The 24,859-nt window shown below is 37.2% G+C and overlaps 1 protein-coding gene across 27 annotated transcripts in view; it reads right to left on the bottom strand.

Annotated features, from left to right (window-relative positions):
* Positions 1–24,859, bottom strand: part of DLG2 (discs large MAGUK scaffold protein 2) — a 1,001,432-nt gene that overhangs the window by 286,139 nt on the left and 690,434 nt on the right. For all 27 annotated transcript variants that reach the window (XM_032099063.1, XM_032099062.1, XM_032099064.1 and 24 more), the window contains one exon: positions 22,801–22,970. In XM_032099063.1, the coding sequence (XP_031954954.1) occupies positions 22,801–22,970 (170 nt within the window). The remainder of the gene's footprint in view (positions 1–22,800; positions 22,971–24,859) is intronic.

The raw sequence follows: 24,859 nt of genomic DNA, 5'->3' as shown, positions 1-24,859 counted from the left end.
CAGAATGGAGTTGAGGAAGAAATGTTTTAGGATGATGGTAGTGAGGCACTGGCACAGGTTGCCCTGAAAAGTTGTGGATGCCCCATCCCTGGAATTGTTCAAGGCCAGGTTGAACAGGGCGTTGAACGACCTGGTCTAGTGAACGATGGGGTTGGACCTTAAAGATACCTTCTAATCCAAACTAGTCCATGTTTCTATGGTTCAGTGAAGAAGAGACTACTTCAAGAGGGAAAAAGAGAGAAAGCTGGACTTAATACTGGTGCACAATCACTGAAGAGGGCAGGCCCATATAAGATTGACTCAATGTGTAAACTAGGAAAGTTGAGTCAAACCTCATTTCCTTCCACTTCCTCTGATCACTGATCCTGTGAATGTGTAATAATCCAATGAAACAGGACATTACTCAAATCAGAAAGAGGAAAAGGGACGGACAAAAGCTATTCCATCAAAACTGGAAACTACAGAAAAAAATGGTGCTATTAATAAGTCAAATATATTCAGTCATATCTTTTCCTGGGATTATTAGTAAAAAAAACCCCATTAAAATATTTGAAAGATTAACAAAGCAAAAAAAAAAAAGAAAAAAAGAGTTGCAGCCGAAGAAAAATTCTAAGGCTTCCCAAGTCTCAATCAATTTCAGAAAAAAAAAAAAACCCAAAAAAACAAACAAACAAAAAAAACCAATACTGTGACTAACATCTACTTTGCATCATTTTTTGTACCAGATACATGTTTTACATGCCTCTCTATTCTAAAAACGTAACATGTTCCAACTGCTTTTCTGGTAAAAGTAGCCTTGGAAGCTCCCTGTATAATTAGTCCGGCAAAGTTGCCTCTATGTGATAATAATAAAATCTCTGTTTAAGACACAGTGGGTGAGTTACGCTGTGGGCATACTGCTTTGCAGTAACCAGGGAGGGAGCCTAAAAGATCAACTGCAGCTATGTAATGTCAGCTTTCTAATGAGAAGTGAAGTTAAAGAAACTCAGTCAGAACCCCAAAACGGATGTTGCCTTTTGCTACTATCCTACAGAGAGAAACAAGCTTATTTTAAAGCAGCAAACAGAATGAGGATTTTCGGATAGAAATCCAACATGAGTTTCACAGTTCCCAAAAAGGGGAAGCCAAAGAAAGCAGCATTTAAGTCACAACCTTAAAATATAGTTAAGAAGTGTTTGATTTTCAGGTAGTTAACCAAAACAGTGTGCTTTAGAGACATAAAACAGGTAATTCCTAATTCCTAGCTAAACCACAGTATATCTTACCTCATAACCAACCTGTGAGCATAGACTTAGTGAAACCACAACAGGCATAGGACTTTTAACAGAAATATTATCATAACAACAAATGAAGTGTGAATGGGAATATGAATGTAAGCACGAGAAGAAAGACCAAAGGTTAGAGAAATCATGTGTATCGACAGTACAAAGCATTCCAAGCAATAAAAATCAAAATGAGTCATTTTTGTCAAGCCTGGAAAGAATGTCCAGACTCCGTAAGACCACTGAACAGGTGTCTTGTCAGCAGAAGACCCTGTACCATGACAGTGGGATGTTGGCAGCAAAACTGCAGCATGTGACACCTGCCGTTCTCTTGCCTGTAAGCCCAACAGGGAAGCAGATCATTTCAATAAAGACGTGTGTTTCCTAAATGAAAAAAAAACAGCAAATGAGCAGCTTCTTTTGTCTAAGACTCAGAGACTGAAGAAAGGAGTATATTCAATATAAAGGACCACCAATAGCAACAGTAGATTCCTAGAGGGTATAAATAATTTCTCCAAAAATCAGTCAGTCCTTGGTTGCCAATCAAGAAAATGCCAGGAGATGTGGTAAGGGCTTGATGTCCCATGTCCTTTGTGTCACTCACAAGTGAGCCAGACCACCACAGCCCATGCATACTGGGGGATGTGGATGAAATGGAGAGTGAATGAAATATATGAAAGGAAGATGGTTAACTTATTCAGAGGTTTCATGAATAAATGTCACTACTTCTCCCTACACGGTCTCTCATTGCTTTTTGTCACATTTATTTTCTACAGGTGTGAAACAAACCGATTTGCTTCAGATCACTGTGTGAATTCAGATTTTAAGAAACTATTTCATGCAGCAAAACAGAAAATACCACCAGAAAGGCCCCATGCCACAAGTTTCCCCACTGAGGCCCTTCCCTGATGCTGCAAGCCTGGCTGCTCTGTGGCATGTGACACATCGACCATGCTCCTTGCGAACAACTGGACATGGCACTGAGGAACTCAAAGTGGGGCAGCTCCTGCCTTTCCAAGGACCAGCACTTCTACAACTCAGCTACAAAAGATGCACCTTGGTTTTGTTTTATTGTTTAAACTGTCAAACCTGGAACAATGAAGTCCAATCCAGGTTTCTAATGAATCAAGTTCCACTTGCAGAGAGGAAAGGAACATGGGTAAAGTAAAATGCTTTGACTGATATAATGATTGACTTGTTTTGACAGGTACCACTGTTATGTCCAGTTTATAGGAGTAAACAAACTATAAAAATGTTAATTATAAACAAAGGAATAGCAGGGAATGTCTCCCCATGCCCTTTGTTCAAGCCTCTTGTTGCCAATTTCAGCTTTCCTAGAGGACACATACAGCACATATTTACAATAACCTCACAACTGTGGACATTTAATATGCTTGTTATAACTGTGACTTATGATTATTGTTCCTTATTGACAGTAGATTCCTCTTTTATTTGGTGCATACAAAACTAAAATACATCACAAAATAAAAACTAAAATTTGTGTCACAATAATTACATGATGTTACAAGGAGGGACAGATCTCCCTCTACAGAGCTCTCTCTTTTTTTTTGTCAGCCTATGAATTAGTTCTTGAGAAACTATTAATCCCAAGTATATGAAGTCACTTTCTCTCATCTCCTTCGTTTTGTAGCAGTAGAGTCAAGTATCAATTTATTTGAGTGAGTTCTTATAACAATTCTTATGCCTGATGCATGTGACAGTTTATGCCAGAAGGACTTATGTGAATAAAATTTGACATTCCGTTCTGTGGATGAAAAAGTCAATCTAAAGTACAGTATGATTCATAAAACTTTTACTAATATTCATAACATATTTAAAAGCTGTCTACTTTCACTGCCATTGTTAATTCTTGTTTCAGATCCTGCCCCCAGATCACTTCAGAGGGCTCTTTTTGTAACCCACAACTGGATAATAGCCTAGACCACAAAGAAGGCCCAAGCCCCTACACATCTAACACAGCATATTGTTATCTGGTGTTTCTTTCTAATGGCCTTGGGTCAAAAACTTCAAGTATCTTCCTTACTGTTTTGACATTTTCTTTCAGAAATATCTAGTGTTTTGGGTTATTTCCCAGTTGGTGTCAGATAGAATAAAAATGATGTACAGTGCCACTAGGTAAGAAGAATATTGCCCAAAAGCACCTTACACAAAGAGAAAATGGTTGTTCCCCTAACACTGTATGGCATTATATATTCATGCCTTCAGGTATTTATCCAACTGTTTTCACACATTTCCTTTGTTCTTGCCCATAGCCATTTTTATAGTTAATATTTCCATTAATCCCTACATTCCAGCTGCCAGTGCATCACCTCTCCATACTACTGAAGCACCAGGGATGCCAGGTTACAGGACAGCCTCCTGCTACTCGAGGATCAAACTGAGCAGCACACACAGCGCTCCCACCAAGTATGGCCAGCGTGCCCACGAGAGATGCTATGGCTGGATGCTGCTTGGCACCTGGGATTATACAGCAATCAAAGAGAATCCTTTCCTTGCAAATGATCACTGATACTTTTCTGTATGGAGAGAGATTTTGGTTGAGGCTTTAATAGAAATTAAAGAGTAAAATTTTTCATCTTTTATTTGCCTTTATCTGCATTAATTTTTAGTTCTGCAAACTCAAATTTTTAAAATAAACTTCAATAATATGGTTAGATCTAATTTTAAATATTCTTGATTTAACAAAAAGAAAAAATATCATTGACATTTAAAACATTATAGTGACACAAACTTGCTGCACAGCCCAGTGCAAGACTGTGCAGAGGTGTGTCCTTCATTCTTGATGAAAACAGAGATATTAATCTCACTGAGATTAAAATGGCTTCAAGACACTGCTGCATATGTACATTCATACTATCACAAAGAGTTCTCTGAAGGACTGAAAGCTTGGAAAAATGGCAGCCAGCTACAACTCAAGAGGAGAGACTCTGGTGGTAGCTGCTATCTGGTGATGGAGTGATGGCAGACTGATTTTCATGCCTTTGATTGAGAATATCGAAGCAGCTTTTCAGCATATGTAATTTTAAAATTTGGCTACCATGCTGCTAACTACAATTCCTTATATCTGTTCCAAAACAGCTTCCTGCTGAGATGTCCTGGAAAACCCCTGCCCACCACCACATTCTCTGAGCTTGCTCTTCTGCTGGGGGCAGGGGAATGCAAAGCATTACCTCTTCTCTTTGGACACAAAGGGTTCATCAACATCATCTGAGACCCACAGAAGTCAGAAACACAGATGAGCCCAGAATATGGAAAAATATCATCTGGATATTTCAGGGATTTTCCTGCTAAGTTACTCAGCTGCAGCCTCAGAAGCACATATAAACAACCCTTTTCCAACTACTTTTTCATTCTTAGCGGCATCAAAATCAAACATTGTAGCCAAATTTATTAGATTACAACATGAAAGAAAGAAATCTGTTCTCAGGAGACAGAGTTACACTCCTTGGCTCAAAAAAAATCATTTACATTTCCAGCCAGAAAGGAAATGATGGGAAATTGAGATTATGATGCAAATGTTAATAAAGCTGCAAGGCAGTGAGTGCATGTTTAAGAACAATCATGCTGTAGGTACAGTAGATAAAGCATTGGTTTACATTATCATAACAGTAAAGCTAATCTTTCTGTAATCTTTAATAAATCCTTGAAAACACATCTTGTTAAATTACCCTGCTATTAGTAGGAATTTGTAAAAAGTTCTCTAACAAGCAAATGAAAACAATCCCTTCTTTTCTATTGTTTTGCAGTTTAATGTTTTTCCTATTATGATTTTTTTGCCTGCATATATTTATACCTAAAGATATATTCTCCTTAGATGTAGTAGAAAAGAAAGGAAACAGCAAGTTAGGAGAATACACTTTGAGCCTCATTAGAACTTGTGCTTATTCTATATTTTTACATTTATTCAAATTAATTAGGAATAAAATTCCCAGAAAGCATAGACAATGAGCAGTGGCCTAATTGCACAACAGTAATTCTTAAGAATACTTTACAATTTGACTTGAAAAGATCAGGGAATCTTCCTAATTATTCACAATAATATGACTTTTAAAGCATTAATGAGAATTCAAGTTCACTAAAAATCATATTAAATCACACTGTCACAATTTTACCAGTGTAAGTGAAAGAAAAAGAAAATTATTTCATTTTTGACATATACTGGCACTCCAAGAATTACGGCAAGCAGTTTGGTTTTTTTGGAAATAAACACACCATACACCAAGTCTAAACATTTCATGTTAAGACCAGACAAATTAGGTTTTCAAAGAAGTGAAGATTAGTGTTGTGAAATAGAAAAATCCAAGATCTGCCACTTAGGAACAGGATTAACTCCTGATAGCTGATGTTTTTAAATGCCCTTCTCTTCTCACATCTCCATATGCCTACAACTGAACTGAATGAACGGTCACTTCCTTTTCACGCAGGAAGCTTTTGTATATTTTTGGTGCACCCACAAAGAAAAACAATCCTCACATCCAGAGGCACTAAAAATCAGAATCCTTGATTAGGGTAGACATCATCCTGCCTGGTGACAGGATCATTTATATCTTGCAGGGAATAATGTTAAACACAGCAGAAGCAGACTGTACGGCTGAATGTGATATGAATGGACTGCTAAAGGCTACCCAGTTTTTTCTCACACTTCTTTTTCTACATTACCAGCATTTTTTTTGCAAGAGGTTTTTGGCTTTGCTTTGTGTTTTGGCTTTGTTTTGAGTTTTTAAATCCCATCCTCACCCCTGCTCTTTCATTCACTTGGGCAAAAATCAACTGGATTATACACAACTACAGATGTAGAAGACATCCTGGGAAAGTGTCCAAAGCCAGGTTGGATGAGGTTTTCAGCAACCTGGTCTGGTGGAAGGTATCACGCCCATGGCAAATAGGATGGAATGCAATGATCTTTAAGGTCCCATCCAGCCCAAACCATTCCATGATTTTAAGCAGCCAGTTGTCCTAATTAGCAGCAAAAAGCCAGGTGGGAGGTTGCACGGTGCAGTTTTTAAATTGTCATATGCTGACCCAAAAACTCACTAGTGCCAAAAAAGACAACTCTGATGTGCTCCCTGCCTTCTTTCCCACTGCCTGCCTTATGTTAGCCATGAAAATTTTCTAGCCAGATGGCAAATTGAAAATGGTGTGAAAACCAAGCCAAATTAACCTGAATCACAGACCAGGTGCATATTGACCATCATTCACAGAGATGGCAGCAGTAAGAGCTGGCAGATGAGGATGGTGTTGGGTTCACATGTCCCTTTGCTGGCAGCACACTTTCGTACGTGGCCCCTCATTGTAAATCTGTGACTCCTATGGAGAGCAGTGCAACGTCATCACTGCTGCCCTGCAAACAATTTGAAGGATGTGGGAAGAAGGAAAGATGCAGGGACAGGAGCAAGTAGCTGAAGTGAGTAGGACAGAAATGTCTGTTTAGGCTAGTAATGCACCTGAAAAACAGTCAATAAAAATAGGCCTTTACAGCATGAGTCCTATTGGGAGAAAAGGGAAAAATAAAACTGCTCTCCTAAGCTTAAGAGAGAGAAAGAGAAGTTAACAATCATAGGTTTGTAATGCTCTTGAGAGCTAAGCCAGATCTATAGTGGAAGAAAACAGTGTAGTAACAATAATGCTTATTCAGTATTTCAGCAATTTTTGCTCTGGAAGATACACAAGTACTATGACCCTCTTTTCCTGGCTGGAGAATCTAATATCAAGTCTTTAACTCACGCTTTCAAGAGAAGCACAAGGCTTGAGAATGTTGGATTTAACCACCTTTGAGTGCATTGTGAGAATGTCTAGAGTATAGCTACGCATGCAGGTTGAAAGCAGGGGGAAATCAAATTATCTCTACTGTCCCATTTTTTTTCAAATTTTTAAAGCAATTAGTGTCATTATCATAAATATGCCCTTATAGCCACATTTATTTTAACTGCATCTCCTGCTAAAAATGCCATTTCCCATTAATATGTAACTGATAATCAATCAGCTCTCTAAAGTTTTAATTTTGAGAAGTATCTGGAAATGGGATCAGCATGGCAGATCTAGATTCCTGGTATAAAACCAAGAGAAGTTCCCTTTCCCTGACTGTCTCCTCTCTTCCACAGACAATTCAACAAAATCTTGAAGCCTTTTTTTTCCTTTTTCACTCACTGTTCATGCTCTTAAAGTTCACTTGACCTTAATTCCTGATCCTACATTCAGACACATAATGTTTGGGCAAAGGAAAAAAGTAACAGGGCATGGCTCGTCTGCAGTGCCAAGAGACAGGCGGGCAGTTACAGAAACCGGCAACGACTGCAAGGAGACAATCCAAAGAGCCTGCTATTGTTTTTACATTATATATTAACTTGGGTTTAAATCCTGAAACATGGATCACTTTCCATGCACAAAGTACACGAGCTGTTTCAGGTGTAGGAACCAAATTTATGCTGACAGTCGACCACAGTTTGCCAGTCATTAACAAATAGTACCTATGTCATTTTCTGCACAAATTAGTGTAATTACTGGAAGCAGCACAAGATATTCATCTCCTAATAATTCAAATGAAAAGCATTTGCTCCTGTAGATGTACACACCAAGATCTGCCTTAAAGTAGCTATTACTTTTTGATGAGATGTTAAATTTTTTAAGTCTCTGTACTACGTAAATCTGTGCTTTTCCCGCCACTTTTTTTCTGATATAGGTTAATTTTTGAAATCTACAGACTTGACACAGGAGAAAATTATTCCAATTCAGGGAGAAATGCTGTTCGCTTTTTATAACATTAGGTGATATATCTTTAACTGAGTATAGCTGTGTCTGCTAAATTGAATGGCTCTTTGAGACAAATATTTAATAATTTGTCACCAATAAAATGGAGACAGAAGGAGCAGTCTGTCAGTTTGGGATCTTTTTAACAACCATACATGTCAGGGACAGACTCATCAGTTTCTTTTATTTGTCCTCCATCTTATGAGGGAAATTTATCTTCTCATCCCTGTTGCAAAGTTGAACAGAACTACTTTATTGAAAAGCTCTTTGTCAATTATGTTGAAGCTTGAAAATAAAAAATGAAATCAAAGTTCATCTTGCAGCCTCTTATGTATTTGCAATCAACCCATAAATAATCAATCTGTCATCCATTCAGTTACTTCCTTCTTAAAAAACTGAGAGAAATCAAGGCACAAATGTACATGTAATTTTGCTTTTTTATCTAAGGCCATTTACAGGGACATGATAGTAAAAGTTGAACAGGTATATAAATGATACAGAGAAGGAAAAGAGATGGTGCTTATTCAACAGAAGTAATAAGGCAAAGAGACTCTGAAAATGGATTAATGAGTCATTGCACTTTGCTTTGATTCTTTTTGTCTCTCTGAAACTGTAGTTTGGTCCCTTAGTTCAGTTTACTGATGATGCTGTCTTGCAGCACTCTAGGAAACAAAGTGAAGTAAGGATGTTTTATTTGCTGGTGAGAAGCACCCTGCACTCCCACAGAGTAAAATCAGACACCCGTGCCTTTGTAAAATAGATGAGGACAGGACCTCTAGTGACAGCATGGGGGGTAACAGCTTTAAACTGAAAGAGGGGAGATTTAGATTAAATATAAGGAAGAAATTTTTTATGATGTGGGTGGTGAAATACTGCCACATGTTGCCCAGATGTGGATGCCATCCCTGGAAACATTCAAGACCAGGCTGGACGCAGGTCTGAGAAACCTGGTCTAGTTGATAAGATGTCCTTGGTCATTGCAAGAAGGCTGGAACTAAATGACCTTTAAAGCTCCCTTCGTACCCAAAATATTCATTAATCAGTCTATGATTCTACGACTTCTCAGAAATTACGCCAAATATTTTCTAAGGGAATCATATTCTAGCATACCTAACCAGAAAGGGAATGTGAACTCACATTTGAAACAGAATTACAAATTTTTTTCAGACTGGTCCCAGACCATTAAAGATTTTCTAAGAGCTTGTGCTTAGCAGAATTGAGACTCAGTATAACACTTAAAAAATATGGTTGTTCAAGCCTAAGTTACACCACAGATTTTCTGTAAGTTTCCCTCTTAATGAGATAACACAAGACCCTGCTGTTAGTCCCTTGAGGGGTTCTAGCTAGGAGTATTAACATAACCTTTCCATCAGCTATTTCAACTAATAATAAACCCTGAACTTTCTGCAATGCCAGAGCCAGGGTCTAGGTCAGTCTCTGGGAACTATATATGCAGCATTTCCAACAAAAAATGAAACCCTGGGGGAAAGAATGAATGCACTAACACCTTGCTTTATTCACAGACCATTTCTGGGCCCCATTTGGAAAATTTAGGCAGGTATTTGGATGAAAAGATTAATACCAGTGAGATTCACCCGAAGCTTACAAGACTGATTTTAGCTGTAAAGAAACTCAGCTCTGATAGGGGCTGGACAGAACTGTTTATATGAAGTCAAGAATTAGCATTAAAAGACTTGGTGCAGTCCAAAGCAAAGGAGTTTTTACCAGCCTCCAAATACTGAAACATGCTGGGCCACACACCCTTTGGTGAAGAACCAGCCACCCATCAGATCAAATTGTTCCTAATGAGCATGATCCTGGCTTGAGCAACAGAAAAACTGGAAAGACAGAGAAATGCAGATTAAGAAGCAGATTATCTGTTCTAATATTCAGTAATACTTTCCCATGCACAGAAGTTTCTTTTCTAAAATGTTTTATCCTTCCTAAAGCAAAAAACCATGGAAATGAAAAATATAAAATTACTATTGAGGACAGGCAAAGGACATGGTTTTTTTATCTGGAAGACACCCTCTTCATTTCTGCAGATGGAGGATTTAAATAACCCCATGCCTACTCTTTGTCTTCACAGTACAGTGAAATGAAAAAAAAATTGTTATGGATCTTGGGACAGGAAGAAACTCAATGGATCATTACTCTTCTCAACCTGAAGTAGAAGCAACTACAGTTGCATTATGTCTAACAAATCGCTGTCCAGGTATTTCCCATGCTGCAGACCTGATGTCCTCCCTGGTAATCGATCACATCACAATCCTCACTTCTTCTACATCCAGTACAAATCTTGTTCATTATTTGTCTATTAAATTTTGTTTCACACCCTCCCTAGGCAGCACAGAGAGTAAACTCCCTCTTCAAAGACGTGCTGCAAGGCAAGATTGCTATCAGGTGCCCGTAAACTGCCCCCCACCGCCCACTTAGTCTTTGGAATTTCAGATAAATGGCTTCAGATCACTCATTTATTCATTGTAGTACAGGCTTTCTAAATCTCTGATCATTTTTACAGCTTTTTCCTGGAGTCCCTCCAACTGGCATACACCCTTCTTGAAGTGCAAAGCTCAAAGCTTTACCTGTAAAGGATGAAAGGAATGCTCCTATGTCTTATAAATCATACCTCAGTTTATAAAACCAATTATAGCATTTGAATGTTTCCTCACAGCAGGATGTGTAAGAAACAAGATGTTACAGCTAACAAAGTTCTAGCTACACTTCCACAGGATTCTTTTCCTACAGTTTTATGTTAGCACTATTTAGCAGAGTATGTGGTTATTTCTGCTGAAAGCACCTTGCAGTTGTCCTTGCTGAACATCTTTGCTTTTTCACACTACTTTCAGTGTTGAACCCTCCCAACACATGGAGTTATCTGAGAAGAACGAGGAAGAGATGCAGAAAAGAAGTATGGCCTCTTCTGGTTACCATTACTCTTCAACCTTTTTCTAGATGCTTATAAAGAGATTTCCTACTTTTTCCAATATTCTTCTGAGATTCTAAAAGCAAACTGATGGCTTTATAGTCCCTTGGGTCCTCTTGTTCACTTCAGTGAAGATGTGTTTTCTGCTTTATCTTCCCAGTTTTTCACCTCACCTTCTCCCCATGGCTGCTCAAACCCAACTGTTGTCAGCACTCAGACTTCATCAGATAAATTCTGCTGGTCTGTCATCAAGACCATCAGGACCTGTGCGTGTGTGAGTAGCTAACTTCCCTAAGTACTGCCAGACCTATTGCTTCTTCGTTTGAGGCTGAGGTCTTGTCCCTTTGTTGCTGATTTTAATCATGATACAAACCTTATCAGAGATGACCTTTCTGTGAAAATTGATGCCAGCAAAAAGGTAGGCACTTTTCATATCTTGTCTTGAAAGCACCTACAGTCACAACATCTCTCTGTAGCTGTCAAGTACATCTTTGAAATTACAATCCTGATTTACAGAGGGGGTATGATTTGCTGTAATAGCATTTCAAAGTATAATTTAAAAATAACCCAAATTTCTGAAAGTTATGACATTTGATAATAACTCAAATTTAGAAATGATACACATCTGACCTGCAGACTGTGAATGATTTACCCCTGACCTACCATTTACTGAGTTTATTTTTCAATTACAGTATATAAAATGTAAATGTGCCTACAATAAACAATTTTACTAAATTATTTGTTGTAATTTTATTTTTCCTTAGTTCTCTCTGTTGTTGAATAATATGCCTTTCTATTAATTTCATAAGAAAGCCTACAAATTGTTTTGCATAAGAAACAAAACAAAAACCAAACCACAATTTTGAGAAAGAAAACTCTATCATGTCCTTATTTGCAAATATCACTTTCCAAAATAAATATGTCAAGCATGTCTTGGGGCTATTGTTCTTTTAGCTTATGCAACATATCTTTTATCATATCCTAAAGAGTTTTTCTGTCATTATACACTTTTTTACATAAGCTCTAAGATCTTGCTTGGCAACTGTTTATGCCTATCAACCAATAATGACAGGACAATTTTTTTTTCTAAAGAATCCAAAAGCAGGTTTATTATTTGTTCATATAAGTTACTACTCAAAATTCAGAAGCCAACATCCCAGGTAATGAACACAGAGCTTTGTGCTCTTGGAATATTTTGGAAATACTCTCTAGTGTTTATGGTTTCATGGAGATTCCCTCCACAGATATAACTTGAGTTTTCAAGCTTTCAGAGTTGCATTTTTGTCTGAAACTAGCCACTAAGGACACAAGCATTAAGCTATCTCCTTGCCTTTCTCATATAACAACAGCCAAAATCTGCCCTGGAGGAGGTCACAGCAATTTTTTTCATCTACCAAGCACACAATGCTTAATGTTGTAAAAAAATATCTCAACTTGCCATTGGACCAAGCAGCAGAATTTCTGAATGAAAAAATCTTAAATGAGTCTCTGCAAGATTAGAAGAACAAGTGGTACTCTCATAAATCAATGGCTTTACAGCCCACTTGAAAGAAGAAGAATTGAAGAGCAGCTGCCTATGTGTCAGGGAGCACAACTTTGGCACAGCAAGACTCTACTTTTTTTCTGTAAGAAGCTTGATCTCACTGCATCTGCAATAGAGGAACCTTCACTTCATGTGAAAACTCAGCTGCCCTTTGTACATGTCACTGATATGACACAGGCAGACCCAGAACCTTTGTGCAGTGGGTCCCAGAGCCTGGACTTCCTGGTCTCAAATCTTATGACAGCACAATTGGAAAAAATTGCCATCTGCACAGACCGTGTGTTCCACGGCCAACAGCGAATGGTCTTCCACCTAAACTCCAAAAAATAGCTGCCATATCTAGGAGTTCTAATATAATATTTAAAGACACAAACCAACCAACCAAAAAACACTAACTGATGAAGGAAAAGCAGTTCTTCAACGCCACTGGACAAACGTTCTATAATAACAAACGGCAAGTTGAAGCTAAAATACTACAGAGAAATTTCTTTTTGCCAAATGTATTATTTCTTTTGTTTTCATTAAGGATAACTAAAATTTTATCTAGAATTTGGAATACTGGAAGAAAAATGAGGATAACAGATCTGCAGAAAGGACTAGGTCATAGTAATGGAAATAGCCAGATGAATGACTACTGCAATTAATCACTTTCGTGTTTGACTTCCAAGACAGCTATTCACTTCAGATGTTGAAAGATGCCTCAATATAAATCCTTCCTTTTTTTTTTCCAACTAGCGCAAACAAAAGAATAATATTGACAATCTAAAATAATTTTTAAATAGGCTGCAGTGTGATATTTTATTTACTATATCACTTGAACCTCTAAAGCTGCAGCTAGCTTTGTCTCCCCACCATGATTAGAATCTGTAATGCCTTTCTCAGAAGACTTAAAATACTGTCTACCCATGCTTAGGATTACAGGAAAAAAAGAGACGAGAAAACAACAAAACTGAAGAGCTACATCCCCTCAAGCTATAAAAAAGTAATTAAATACAATTTACTCATTTTAAGGTACTCTTCATGTCAATGCAATATTTTGCTGATGTGTGTTGTCCTCCAGACAGCAGACTTCTTGAGAAAGATCTGGACATCTAAAAACTATCAAGAAGACAGAACTTGCTACATAGATAATTAACTGAACAATAAAGGATGAAAACACTGTTCTGTAGTTTCATGTGACTAATTTGCACATTTGGCTTTATATTCAAAAATGGATGAAGGTCTCCAAAGGAGGAAACATAAGGACTTTCAGACTACTCAGGTGAAATGAAAGGTGGTGTGTCAATGAACATACTCCACACAGCAGGCTAATCCCCATCTTCTGTTGCATCAGGGTGTCACATCAGGCTCCAGAAATAGCTGTCATATAACTGTTTTTTAAAGTAGTGAAAGATCAAGCATAATCGTTCTCTAAAATTTACCTGAAGAATTTAAAACAAGGATCAGATAGGTAGAGGAAAATGGCCAAGAAAACTGCTACTCCCTAGGAAATTCTCACTACTCCACTAAGAAACAGAAAAAAAAGATGTTGGCCTCCTGTCTACATAAAGACTTTTTTCCACACTCAGCCCAGTAGTTTAGCAAATGATGCCACTGTCCTTCCTATATTTTGATTTATCCTGTATTGGAAATACTGATGAGACAATTAACACTCTGCTGTACTGTCTGCTGCCCTGTCTGCTGCATCTCCTCCTCTCCTCTTGATGAAAATAGCAATGGCAAACATAATGAAAGGGATTCCCCTTTTAACTCTTACACAGCACTCCAGAATGGGGATGGAAATGATGAAACTATTCTCTGACCCAGAAATTTACAACCTAAAGGAAAAAAGGAGTACAAAGACATGTTATAATGGCAAAATTATGAGACTTACTGTATTACATTTAGTCAGGAGAAAACTCTAGAACTGAAAAAGAAGCTGGACAAGATCCATGGGGAATTCCTCACACTTGGCATAGGCAAATAAAAAAAGACACTTAGTCTTTGGGATTTTTAAAAATTACATAGAGTAAAAGGACACAGTGTCAAGTAGAATCCCAAAGCACACACATCACAGTTTTTCATACAACCCCAAGACAAAAGATGTTCTGAGAAACTTTTCAGCAGTGTGCTGGAGATCATTATGTAACTGGGAAATCCATTTAAAAAGCAAGTTCCTTTGAAGCATTTCCACAAGGATGGGATAAATCAAGTACAGAATTTTTAAATGCTCTGCTTTATTGTCACCCAGAAGGATGCCATATGAGCCAAGCTGGAGATGCATCGATCACTCATCCAACAGCTGAGCGCAGAGATTAATAAGCCCTTTCTCTAACGGAAGCAACTGAAAATAAAAAAAAAAAAAGCTGACATCTTCCTTCTCTCAAATTTTCAGAAAAAAGTTAAGAGTTAAACCTGCGAAGGTGACAAGGACAGCATCAGGGGAATCTAGTACGTCATGCTAACAGCTCTTGATTCTCAGCAAAAGCCACAGAAGTAACTTTAACCACAGCAAAAGGACTAACACCCCATGACAGAATGATAAAACCCAAGGTCATGCTGGAACACCATACCCATTGCTGTGTCACAGCTGAAGAAACTAGGCAACTGAATAATAATACAAAATTCCTACCTAATTCAGAAAGAACAAGCACAGAAAATTTTGTCAATTGAAATGTCAATGATCTACTTAGCTCCAAAGATGGCTGAATTTGGTCTTATGTGACACAACTTCATAGCACCATCTTCTGCCATTTAAGTGCAATTGTAATGAAAAGATGACAGATTTATTTTCCTTCTCCACTGGAAACAAAAAGCAACCAGCCAAAGCTTATTTTTCTTGAAACAAAATCTGCAGTTTGTTGGCATCCAAGCCTACCTGCACATCTATCTTTCCCTGAGCTGGTGCCTTTGCTCTATTGCAGCCACAGTTCATTAAGATGAAATGTGTTCAGCTGAAGCTGCCTCATCAGTAAGTATTGCTGAAGCAATTTAGTAATGATCTTAATGCACAGTGCTGGATTTTTATAGCCATCTCAATTGGCTATTAAAACACAGCACTGCACTTCAAATTGCTACTGCACCACTTCAGAAATAGTTACCATGATGGAGTTGCAGAAGCAATGTTCGTTTCAGTGGAAACCTTACTCTTTGGAAATGATTTCTGGAAAATGATACTTAAAACCTACTATGAGATTAGATGTTCATTTTGCATATGAACACAGGATTCTTAAGACCTGCTTGGAGAGTTCTTAGGAGCTAAATAGTTTCAAGGGAAAAACAGACAAAATATGTGCATATAATTTTGCTGCAGTCTTCCCAGTCATGATGTTTACTCCTTCGCAGCTAATGCAAAATGACACTTAAATAGAAAAGGGGAAAATCAGAGTTATCATGAAAATATAAAAGACTTTGAGCAAGTAATATCCTACAGCTCACGGGATAGCTCCAGTTTTAGGTGACACAACCAGCCAGAAGGAGAGATTTTGAATTCCATTTGAAATTTTCCTTTTTGATTTGGAAAATAATTTATTTAATGACTGACTATTAATCTCCAAAGATGGTTGAATTAGGTCTTATGTGACAGCAGGCCGATTCCACCCCTTCCTGTCATTAAACTGAGTTTCTAACAAAAAACATGACAGATTTACCTCCCTTCTCTGCTAAAGACAAAAAGACTACAGCAAAAGCCTGAAAAACTAGAACTGAAGAGACACTCTAATAACAATAACTATTATTTTGTGAAATTATATATAAGAACTACTCTTCAGGAATGGAAGGAACCACTTCACAGGATCAATGTGGGTTTTTTTAAAGAAAAACTTCATATATGGTAATTTACACAAATGAGATGGCAACTCTTTAGTGACCAAAGGCAGATAATACATTTGATATTTGATTTATACCATAAAGAATATTATAATAGCAGCTGTATGCATTTATCATCACTTAAAGAACATGATCCTCAGCCTGTGAAATATAAAGGTGCAGATACAACCTACCACATCAAGCATTAGCAATACAAATATGTCAAAATATTGTTGGAAAACAGTAAAGGCTTTTATAGCACTATCACGGAGCTCTCTAATTCTATGATTTTCAAGAGAATACAATTTTCATATGATAAACTATCAGATACTCACATATTCTTACATTAGACAATCCTAACCTTCAGGGAAGCCACGCTTTTTAGTGGTGTTAACTTATAAATGATGGTTTGAGTCACTATCTTAAAACTGGAAAATTATGTATTAGTGTTCGATGGAGCACTTTCTGCTAATTGGAGGAAATATGAGTTCTTTCAAGCAAAGACATTTCACAAAAAATGGTAATTTAGTTTTAGTTGTGGTGGTTTTCTATTTATATCTGAAGTAAGTGATATGGTTACAGCAATATGAAGTGAAGCACTTAAATTAGAGTTGAGAACCAAAATAGTTTGTTAAACCCAGATTTGAGAAAGTTTGCCTGCTTCCTCATTTTTATACTGTTCTGTCTTCTAAGTTGCCCCATTTTGCTCTGTTTTAGAGAAGGATTCATAGAGCACAGAAGGAAGAGAACATTCAAAATCAGAAGTAAATTCACAGCTGATGAGATCACAAGACTGAAATTCTTCAAAGACTGTAAGAAAAGGTTCTGGTCAAAATGTGAAAAAACTATTTTGTTGAAAACACTGGACCTAACAAAACATTTCTTAATTTCTTAATTTAGAAAATCTCTGCCTAACTTACCATAAAACCCTCCATTCCCACATGCTAAAGTTTGCTATAGCATATTTAGTGTCTCTTAAATTAGAGAAAATAGACCATTAAAGTAGTGGGAGTAATAGCTACAATAAAAAAAAAAAAAAAAAAAAAAAGTACCATCATCAGTCTGAAGCAAGCACTTGCAATCAGTTATCAAACAGCAAGATCTGAAAGCTCTCACTGTTCTCTGAAATTGGAAAATAAATAATTAGGGTTCTTTGCTTGCAAAAAGCCCCTTCTTTCATTTTAAGTGCTGTACCTATTACCTGAGATAAAAAGGTAACTTACGACTTTGCTGTGCTAGATAAAAGTGGTAAGTTTCCTCCTTTCCTTACTGAAAGCAGCACTTGTAAAAAAATTTCTTTTTTAATCAACCCTCTATTCTACTATTCTGAATTGAACTTTTCTTTTTCTGCAGACATTTTGAAATATACATAATTGAACTGTATTTTTGTTTCAGCTGTATATTTCAGTTGTCGTTGCAAGCTGGGATACTATCTATGAAACAGAACACAAGGTATTTCCAATAAAGCCATCAGTCCAAACTAAAATAGGTCTATTCTTATGAAAAAAGAAGCATGAAACTCTAGGAAGCTACAGATGGTAAAGGACTACAGGACATTTCAGTAACAATCCAAGATAAATCTACAGTGAAATCATACCTTATACTGATGGTGAAAAATCTCTGCATCTTCTCAAGAAAATCCCATAACTTATCAGAGTCAAAAAATACACTGCTTAAACCATAATGATTCTTTTTTTTTTTATTATAGTAAGAAAGCTTTGTAACCATCCACTGAATTTATTTAGTGTCATCAAGAATAAAACAAAGAGTTACAGGAAAAGGAAATCTACCATGTGGCACAGAGTCGCTTCAGTTCACCACAGAACACAATGAAATGGAAACTCTGGAACTGGTTATGCCCAATGATATAGTCTAACATTTAGACAGATATACATAACTCTCAAAATAAATGTGCATTATGCCCTTTATAGCAACCCCATTTTATTTTTGAGTATTTCATTGAGATATCTGGTTTAGGAGCTTAGTCTTTGCTGATTAAGAAATTTAAGATAAGGATAGCCTTCCAGAGGGAGATAGAGAATTGGGCTGAACAGTGCTTAAGAGATGCATTAATTTTCAATCTGGAGCCCCAAAACATAACAAGACTCCAAATGGATTAAAAGAAAAGCTTTGATATGGCCCTAATTCTGAGAGCAGGAAGAGTAGAGAATTAAGTGCTCCTAAATATGTTTTGTTAAGCACACAAAGCAGGGTGGGGTGGACCTCATGAGAATGTGTCACTGCCTGAATACACCAGGAATGACCAAAAAGCATGCTTATAGAAAATAAAAAAGTGACAGAGCCTTTTCATCTAAAATGCAGTGACCAAAAGGGCTGCTCCAGTCATCACGGCAAGATCCCGACACAGCTAAAATGCTGTAATGATAGGCACTATTATCATGAAGGGTGTGGGAAAGTAATCCTACTTCTCTGCGTCTTTATCCTCAGGCCACCAGAATACCCAGACAGCAAAAGTAGCTGTCCTTTACGTCGTTCCTTTTTTGGGTGTTTTTAAGTCTGACATTTCTCCTTTCAAGTTTCCTGGTCCTCAGCTGCTCCACTTCACATACCCCGAACTTCCTTTCTGCAGTTTTGTTGTCTTTTAAGACATCACATTTCCCATAGAGGTGAGGTCAAAATTTTATTATCTGATCCAACACTGCGGTTACTAGAATCCTTATTTTCTGCCTTTGTTTTTTTCTTCTGGTATATTATATCAGAGCTTAAATTATCAGGTAGGTGGGCACGTAGGTAGGCAATGTATTACATGACCTCTGTGTTTCCCCAAATTTCTGACTGCCAGAAATTTTCTACAATGGTAGAAATAAATTTTTCTGCTGATTATTTAAAAATGAAATTTTAAAACATCGAGTTTAATTTCTATAACTAATTGTGCGTCAGCATATTACACAATGCTTCTGGGTTTAGTAAAAGTATATTTGGAGTGTGATAGGACAGCATGAAAATCTCGAGGTCAGTGGAACTCCTTTGGTTTAAAGTCCTCCAGTCCAATGCAATGAAATGGGACTGAGCACTGGAACCCCTGAACAGTGACTGAAGTTCACAGTTCCCTGCACATACATGGTTCTTTGTAGGGTCTTACAGGAAGCTAATGCACAAGTTATATTACAAAGCCAGACAACACCATTAAATTGCTTTGTTTTGAATGCTTGCACTTTTTTTGCTCCCCAGGAACAAACACTGCAGTGTGCACAATCCATTCTCATTACTGCTAGTCTTGTTTCAATACAGAGCAAGAAAAGCATATGACTTAATGACAGGATTTTTAGTAGTGTCTAAATCCCAATGATTTTCAGTAAGAAAGCTGCATGTAAATCTTTCCTCCGTTACAGCTGCCAGCCACTGCAGAGATGCTGGCTGCTAAAACCGGCAGTGACCTGGAAGTGACTGAAATAAAATACTTACTGTTGGCCACTCAATCCTTTGCAAAGCCATACATTGAACTGGATGCCTGACTGAAGAGACATGCAAGAGGCATACAAAAGACAATCTCCCAAGCACATGAAAGAGAGGAAGAGCCTGCAAGGATGACAGTCAGCAATTATCTTCAAGACACAGCCTATGGCTATCTGCCAGTATTAGCAATCAGGTATGTCAAAGTGATGATCAGCTTTAAATGCCTACACAGCTGCAGCTCTCTTTGAATCCTTGACTTTCCTGTTACACAACTCATTTGTGTCTTTGTTTACCTCCTTTCCCCCCAAAAATAAAACTAAGGGTTACAGGGCTTAGCACATGATGCTAGGAGAGCTTTTTTTGTAAAGCAACAAGAACACCTGCATGGGGATCTGCATTCAGAAGGGACCTCCTGGCAGCACACTACCATGTCCTTCCCCGTCATACGCCCAAAGCCATCACCAAACAATGTTTATTTAACATCTTCTGTTCAGGATACATTCACCAAGTTAATCAATGTCTTTCATATGGTGGTTGCTACCTACAAAAATTAACACCCATTAAAAAACCCCAACTAACCTATATGGACTAATAACTTGTAAAAGCCCTCATCCTGAATATCTCAGATGAAATTAAAAGGAGCTCTACATAAAAAAGCCTTGCAAATTTCCTTCTTTACCGACTTCAAGTACTGAAAGATATAATCTACTACACATAGACAGGCAAGCTAGGGATCTCTGAGTTTATTTGGCATTATGGAAGCCAAGACTTGCTTTCATGTGGTAAATTCTCAGAGCAGTAAGGAATGAACTCAGTAAATGCTGGGTTATACACTGACAGAGACAGTCAGGAAAAGAACTGAAGAGATATTTGGTACTCCAAGTTTGGTATGGAACAACCTTCTTGTCTAAAAAACAGATTTACTTTATTAACTTTGTGAGTACGAAAGAAGGAATGGTGTGGAAGCCACCATGCTGGTGTTCAGGTCCTGCTCTGGACACCAAAATGTCCCAATTTGACTCTGAGAAGTAAGAAACACTGTTTATATAAATACTGTGGTTCTTACACTGCACAGTAATGGTTTGAAAGACTGGTTCACAGATAAATCACCTGAAATATGAGGAGATAAGCATCACAGGAGTGACATCACAGGCCAAGAGTCACAACTTCTCAATTTCTGCTATGAGTTTGATGCCTCTCAACAGATAATTTTTCATGGAAGATTTTGAAAAAAAAATCAAAGAAAAACTGCTACAGCTATTAAAAATAGTATTGGTAAGGTTTTCATCCCAACTATAATTTTTTTTTAAATTTTTTATTTTTTATCTGTGTATATACAGAAAGCATAACAGAGCATGTTTCCTTACTGCCTGAACTATGAAGGTAAAACCCCTGGCTTTTGCAGAAAACTAGCACATCAACTTATTTTTTATCCAAGTTTCCAGTGAAATTGTTTCTATAAAAGTAAAAATAAAAAAAAAATACATTCCACCCAGCAATAAAATTCATTATTTACAGCACTTATCTGTAGTAAACTTCATATAAGAATATAGCTACAAAATATGTTTTCAGCAGTAGGCAGCAAAAGTTCTTTAGCTTGCCATAAAAGGCACGTTTTTGGTGTCCATTCTGTTTTATGAAAATAATTGTAAAAAGAAATAGTTTCAGGCATACACTCAAAACAAACACCATGCAAACCCATTATTAGATAATGATTGCCTCTCTTGTCGGTTTCCACAATGTAGCAAAAATTTGGTCACGGTGAATACTTTTCCTGTTTCATCACAACCAGAAAGGACATGTTAATTTTAGTTTCTTTAGCCTTAGGTCTCTTCAAAATGACTATCATATCCCACACTTAGTTTAATTCCACATCGCTAAAAACACTGCCTGCACTTCTACTCTGACTTCATATGCACACAAAATACCATTAGAGATGCTTTTCTATTAGGAAAATAATCCAGCACTGTAACTGACCACAAGAATCCAGACATCTGGGGATTTACCATCAGATGCATGTTTAAATATATCTTACTCTTCTCCAAGAGCAGAGCATAACAAATACACTGCAGTGTCAAACAGTGCACTGTTTTCAGTGTTGCACTATCTTTGTTAAGTATTAGAGGTCAATCTCAACAATATGTCTCAATATATTAAATATAGTCCACTACTGGTATAAAAAACCCCTATGGAGAAGCATACTGTAATATTCACATGAGAGGACATACAAGGGAGAACACTGAAAAAGCTGCAGATTATTCACTATAGATAAAACAGGGAGAGTAATCTCATGTGCACTGCATATATCAAGATATATGCTAATATCTTCATTTCATATATATATATATATATATACACATTTATCAAAGACCTGCTTATGAAATAGCTATTATGGATGAAAAAAAAATTAACTGCTGTTCATTCTATTCACATCTACTGTGAAAATCTACATTTTCTTTGTCCAGAAATTAGCTATGAAGAAAAATGTTTCTAGAAAGAAATTTGGCTTTTTGTTCTGTAACCAGAAGGTTCTGCTAGAAGAGATAAAGCTGACTTAGACTAGTGAAGGTTTTGTGCTGGATTTCCATATAATTTTGAAGGATAAAATAAAATAAATTCCCCTATGTATCTGGGTAAGTTGGTATTCTTGTCTTCATGTTCCAAAGATAACTCTAGAAGAAACCATCATGAAGGTACAGAGGATAAGCTAGATAATCAAAAAACCTTCTGAAAAAAGGAAGAATTCAGAAACTCCGCATTCAACAGAACCTTAAATGAAAGTCAAAGGTCTCAGTAGAGGAACTTTAAAGGTAGTATGTGTGCTGCCAATGTAAAGCATAGTATCTCTGTGTCTCTTTAAAGGTAATGAGCCATCTCTGCAGTAAACATCAAACGAAGCAAACCACAACTCCTTGAACTCCTTTATATTTCAAGAAGAGATGTAACCATGAATTCAAGTTATACCAGCCTAAATTAACTCCATTTCAGTATGTGACAGGTCAACCAGTTAGCAAATCAACAAGGTCAGATGCCATTTAAGCCACAAGAGGGGTTAAACATCAAGTTTAAAATGGAGGTTTTTTCATTTTCTTATCTACCTTTAGGTCCTTTGAACAACTTGATCTCTACCACGGTCTCCAGTATAGGTCTTCTTCGCCGGACGTACAATCGCACTATGGAACCAGCCTCTTTTAGGGCCTCCACGGCTTTGCTGTGTGAGACTTCTGACACGTCGACCTCGTTCACTCGCAAGATGCAATCGTTGACCCTACAAGAAAAACAAAGAACCACAGGTACTGAATGCTTCAGCTGTTACTTTGGACTGAACAGAGTTTTGTCACTAGTGCTGTAAAATGAAGACTACTTCACTGGGAATCACAGAATCACGGAACATGAAGAGCTGGAAGGGACCCACAAGGATCGTCAAGTCCAAGTCTGGCAGGTGACAGACTTAACGCCATATGCTTCACAAGCAATGAGACAGAGCACTCAGTCCTTCCAAAAGACATACCTGATTCAAACTGGAGTCTACCTAATCATTCACACCTACCATCCTCCTTCATAATTTGGGGTTACATGCACTATAGTGATAGAAATCAGTAATAAACAACTTGTCTTTGCAGACTTCATTAAAACAGTTCTGACTACACAATGTAATTGCTTTAAAACACTCATGCTGCATGCTATTACTACTACAGTTGCTCTTAAGGAAATCTCATCGTGTAATACAAAAGTTATCACAGTAAAAATGCTGTCCTACAAAAAGCAAACAATTTAAAAGAGAATGCTTGATGCTACATAACTTAAATTCTTTATGTTTTCAACATTGACTGTAGGCTACAAGATCTGCTGTATGGTAATAGCTTGGTTTTTTTCTTATTAGAATACTAATAAAATTCCCTCATAGTTTTACTTTGAGCATTTACTACAGCATGTGAGGATGAACATATAATCACCCTCAATGTCCTGGTTAGATAGAGTTGTATTCTCCTTATCTGACAGATTTGTCCTCGTTGGAAAGGAAATCTACAACTTAAGAGCAGTAAAATCCATCTCCAAAGCAGCAGGCTAATGACTTAACTACTGGGCCATCCTTTTTTTGCAAATGAGGATAAGTGAAAAGAGCAAATTCCAAAGAACTAGATTAATTGAGACTCTACTGCTCTTGTGGAGTACATTTGTTGTGAGGTGCTCTAAGTACTTTGGGTACAGAAGAAAAAGGCATACTGTAAATGAATGTGCTCTTTTGCATGTCTCAAAGGACAATCAGCGAAGCAAATATGGGTTGCTAAAAATATTTCCTTTTCTGCTGTGTTTCTATACATAGAAATCAACTATCAAATGTTACTCTTTACAGCGAAAGATCGCTTGATCTGAGTATTGATCAGGAGTCTTAGTACACGGAGGGAGAATGAAGCTTTACCTAAGTTTATCAGAATTCTGCGAATTTACAATAGTTTTTATCATGCTCTTGTGCTGCTGATTTTGTTTAAAATGAAGCCAAATCAATACGACAAAAAATGCAGTCATTTGAAACTGGCCAAACTTGGAAAGGACACAAAGTCGATACTCTCCTTCTGAGAAAAAGTACTATAACACAAGGTTTCCAGATGTCATTCAATGGTTGGGTTTGGTGGTATGCTCCAAAAGTGGAAGTTTTCATGGTTGGGAGGGGCTTTAAGCAACCTGGTCTAATGGGAAGTGTCACTGCCCAAGGCTGGGAATGATGGAACTAAAGGATCTGTAAGGTCCCTTCCAACCCAAAACAAACTATGCTACTATGATTCTATGCCTTTCCACACCTGTAGGCTTTTTTCTCCCTCATAAGGACATTAATTTTTCATTTTCAATAAATAAATACAATATTGAAGAACTTACATGCTGCAACAATATAAACCTAAAAGGATAAAAGCAAAAGACGTCAGGAAACCCAGTTTGAGAAAATCCTTTCAGATTATTAAGTGCATGGTCTTATCCCTTAGGGATAAAATTATTCTGCCCTTGCAAACAACTCCCCAGTGTGTTTTCCTGGCTTTATAAGCATATGACAAAATTTTATTTTTGTGATTTCTTTTCCCGTTTATTGGTGGATATGCACTATACCTGTAAGTTAGTTTCAGATCCTTATAGACCTCTATGCCAAGGAGAAGATCCGCC

The sequence above is a fragment of the Corvus moneduloides genome, chromosome 2 (genome assembly GCF_009650955.1).
Source record: "Corvus moneduloides isolate bCorMon1 chromosome 2, bCorMon1.pri, whole genome shotgun sequence".
NCBI lineage: Eukaryota > Metazoa > Chordata > Aves > Passeriformes > Corvidae > Corvus > Corvus moneduloides.
Note: the sequence above shows the minus strand (reverse complement) of the source record. Positions and strands in the feature narration are given on the sequence as shown.